General features: G+C 33.9%; 1 protein-coding gene across 1 annotated transcript in view; it reads left to right on the top strand.

Annotated features, from left to right (window-relative positions):
* Window positions 1–36: 36 nt before the first annotated feature.
* LOC106463565 (acyl-CoA synthetase family member 2, mitochondrial-like) overlaps window positions 37–4,462 on the top strand; it is an 11,256-nt gene continuing 6,830 nt past the window's right edge. The window contains exons 1-3 of the mRNA XM_022391105.1: window positions 37–483; window positions 2,662–2,845; window positions 4,245–4,385. Of these exons, the coding sequence (XP_022246813.1) occupies window positions 401–483; window positions 2,662–2,845; window positions 4,245–4,385 (408 nt within the window). The 5' untranslated portion in view covers window positions 37–400. The remainder of the gene's footprint in view (window positions 484–2,661; window positions 2,846–4,244; window positions 4,386–4,462) is intronic.

The following is a 4,462-nucleotide window of genomic DNA, read 5'->3' as shown; positions in this document are numbered from 1 at the left end:
GTTCAGTGTGGTTTTGGTCTAAACAAACAGTCTTCATACTACGTGATAAGATTGAGTATAATAACCGACTGAAGATATTACGTGGAGTATAACTATCATACTGTGTATCTGCACTTGGAAACAAAAAACAAACTTATCTGTAAGTCGGGATTGTTCTTGTATTTAGTTTATCAAAGAACAAACCAGTCGTGCACGTGTTTTACATTGAATTATGCAGTCTGTAACTCATTGAAGTTGAACAGAGATAAGACAAACGAATACACAAAATACGATAAGTTTTTGGAAGAGAACAACGTCCAATAGGATTACGGCAGCTTACGTCATATGATACCCCACGTGCTGAACTATAAAGTAACCAAAACCTTCGTGTTTAGTTTGTCATTATCTTAGAGAGTTCAAAATGTTTACGGTACGATCTATATCGGCTATCACTAGAACTATTAGTTCTTCGTTGTCGGGAGCTTTAAGAACTCCGCTATATAGGTAAGTACACATGTGTATAGACGTGAACTGTTTACATACATATTAACGTTGGTAGTGTGTGTAGTGTTTATATAGAGATTAACACTTCTAGTGTATATTATGTTTACATACATATTAACGTTGGTAGTGTGTGTAGTGTTTATATAGAGATTAACACTTCTAGCGTATGTTATATTTATATAGCTATTAACATTTCGAACGTGTGTTTTTTCATATAGATATTAACGCCTCAAATGTGTGTTCTGTTTCTATAGATTTTAATACTTCGATTGTGTATTAACAGTTCCATTGTATCTTGTGTTTACTTAGATATTAACACTTCGAGTGTGTTGTGTTTATATTGATATTAACATTTCGAATGTGTGTTCTGGTCATATGGATATTAATACTTCGAGAGTGTCTGTATATTTATAGATATGAAGACTTCCAGTGTATGTTTTTATTGTGTTTTCTTAAGGTTTACAACATATAAGGTTTATATGGATATCAATATTTAGATGTAATATTATGTTTTTATATTTTACGCACCATTTCTGGTGTACATCATTACTATATAGATAACGCTTATTTAAAACCTCCGCGCTGTAGATCACCTAGTGGTCAGTGTGTCCACATTCCGAGATATGATGTTGTTAAAGGTGCTTTGCCCTTTCAGCAGTTCGGTTCAAAGTTCTTGTGGTGGGTCTGAAGGTTACCTAGAGATCACTTATATGATCATATAATGAACCAGTGTGCGCACAAAGCGACATTCAGGCTGAATATTCCAACCTCTAATCCACGTTAAACCCCAGTCATCGTGGCTTCGCCTTTAGTTACCGAACATTATTGATCTGATGCCCAAGAAATGGTTCTGAAGACACGAAATCCAAAAACTTATAACAAAATTAGAAACTTTAACTTCATGTGAAAGTGTGGATTTACCACGTGAATACATTACCATAAACCTGTATGTGAAAGTGTGGATTTACCACGTGGATAAATTACCACAAACTTATCTGTGAAACTGTGGATTTACCACGTGAATACATAACCACAAACCTATATGTGAAAGTGAGGATTTACCACGTGAATACATTACCATAAACCTATATGTGAAAGTGTGGATTTACCATGTGAATACATTACCATAAACCTATATGTGAAAGTGTGAATTTACCACGTGAATACATAACCATAAACCTATATGTGAAACGGTGGGTTTACCACGTGGATACATAACCACAAACCTATATGTGAAACGGTGGATTTACCATGTGAATACATTACCACAAACTTATCTGTGAAACTGTGGATTTACCACGTGAATACATTACCACAAACCTATATGTGAAAGTGTGGATTTACCACATGAATACATAACCACAAACCTATATGTGAAAGAGTGGATTTACCACGTGAATGCAGTACCATGAACCTATATGTGAAAGTGGGGATTTACCACGTGGATAAATTACCACAAACTTATCTGTGAAACTGTGGACTTACCACGTGAATGCAGTACCATGAACCTATATGTGAAAGTGTGGATTTACCACGTGAATACTAACGTTAAGTATGTTTTTCTATCAAGTAAAGTTTCCATACTTTCGGAGCGAAGAAAATAAGATAGGAAGAAATTCAATCAAAATTGTAGTCTTATATCTCGTGTATTTCTTAATCAACTTGCCTTGAACTTTGGTACGTGACGTAAGGGTTCAATAGAGCAATATGTAAAAGTTTGAATCAAAATAGTCCGAGATATAGAAAGTGGAAAATTAAAAAAAAGGTTTGATTTGGTTAGTTCTACTGTTGTTAAACGCATAGCTGGAAAACAGGTTATCTGTGCATTGTCCCACACGGGTATCTAAACCCAGTTTTATCGTCGTAAACCTGCAGGCTTAACCAATGGAGGACATTGAAGAAAATAAATGTGAGAGGAAGGTGAACTATTTAGAGAGACAAAACAACAATTTTAAGAAGTACCTTTATTACACTTCGAGGACACAGAAACTTTATCCAACAAGATCGTTTTGGAAAGAAAACCATGTTTGGGTTTTGTTAATAAAATTCTTGTTTTTATATAAAGAACGTAACATATTAGTAATTACAATAATCTCAATATTTCTTACAAAATGTCTATTGTTACGTTACTTACAATCATGTCAATAATAAGATCGTAAATATATCTGATGTTTCCAGGTGCCTAGCAACCAATGGGGAAAAGTTTAAAATAAGCTACAACTATGGTCACGGAGACAGTGTTCTTATCGGATCCACTATTGGTCAAGCTCTAAACAAAGTATCTGACGAAGTTGGCGACCAATTAGCTTTTGTTTTCTGTCATCAGAATATCCGTCGCACCTTTTTGGAAACTAATCAAGAAGTACGTAACTTAGTGATGTATTTACAAAATATTCTAAACCTAACATCTTACTCCATCACTTTTAAATGTGTTGGTGATGTATTTACAAAATATACTAAACCTACCATCTTACTCCATCACTTTTAAATGTGTTGGTGATGTATTTACAAAATATTATACACCTAACATCTTACTTAGTTGTACTGGTTCATGTGTTGCTAGATATACTGTATCTGTATTGGTTCATATCTTGCTAGATATACTGTACTGTTCATGTTTTGTTAGATATACCGCACAGTATCTGTACTGGTTCATGTGTTGTTAGATATACCGTACCTGTATCTGTACTGTTTCATGTGTTGTTAGATGTACTGTAACGTATCTGTAATGGTTCGTGAGTTGTTAGATATACCATACCTGTATCTGTAATGGTTCCTGTGTTGTTAGATATACTGTCCCTGTATCTGTAACTGGTTAATGTGTTGTTAGATATACTGTACTTGTATCTGTAATGGTTAATGTGTTGTTAGATATACCGTACCTGTATCTGTACTGGTTCAAGTGTTTTAGATATACTATACTGTATCTGTAGTGGTTCAAGTGTTGTTAGACATACTGTACTTATAGTTGTACTAGTTCATCTGTTTTTGATATCCTGTGACTGTGTCTGTACTGGTTCATGTGTTGTTAGACATACTGTACTAATAGTTGTACTAGTTCATCTATTTTTGATATACTGTGACTATGTCTGTACTGTCGTTTGTTTGCAAGTTGTTCGTCCAATATATTTTGTATATCTATATTACACTCATATTTCGAGGTAAATCGTTTGGAAAAAACTCAGTTTTTATGAATTATTGATAAATGTTTTCGACTTTCTTACTGGTTGTATGATAATTGTTTTATTCTACCCCTTGAAAAACAGATTAAATAGAGTGAATAAAACGATTGAAGAGCCAAATATGATACATAGTCTTGTATACTTGGATAATCCACATGGTCTCGTATGTTCGGATAAACCATTTAGTCTTGTACTTGGGATAATCCACATTGTCTAATATATTTAGATAAATCATATACCGCCACGTGTTTGGGTAATCCATATAATCTCATATGCTTGGATAATCCATATAAAATCGTATGTTTGGATAATCCACATAAAATCGTATGTTTGGATAATCCACATAATCCCATATGCATAGATAATCCATATAAAATCGTATGTTTGGATAATCCACATAATACCATATGCATAGATAATCCATATAAAATCGTATGTTTGGATAATCCATACAAATCTGCAGAACTTCAGTCTGCATGACTCAAAAGTTTCTTGAAGATCATATTTTATTTAAATCTTTAACTCCTTAAGCCAGATATCCTCCTAACTTGGTAATGTTTTGTTTTTTTTGTACCAAAGAGTGATCAGCTAGCAGCAAGTCTCTTAGAGCTTGGACTGAGACCTGGAGAACGTCTGGCAATCTGGAGCTCCAACTGTTATGAGTGGGTTCTAACTCAGCTGGCTGCAGCTAAAGCAGGACTAATACTAGTAAGGACACTTGTTCTGATATAATCCTAAAACAATATCATAGAACATATCTTGAGATATTTATGTTTTCATGAACATAAGATATATGA

This window comes from Limulus polyphemus, unplaced genomic scaffold, assembly GCF_000517525.1.
Source record: "Limulus polyphemus unplaced genomic scaffold, Limulus_polyphemus-2.1.2 Scaffold1438, whole genome shotgun sequence".
Lineage (NCBI taxonomy): Eukaryota > Metazoa > Arthropoda > Merostomata > Xiphosura > Limulidae > Limulus > Limulus polyphemus.
Note: the sequence above shows the minus strand (reverse complement) of the source record. Positions and strands in the feature narration are given on the sequence as shown.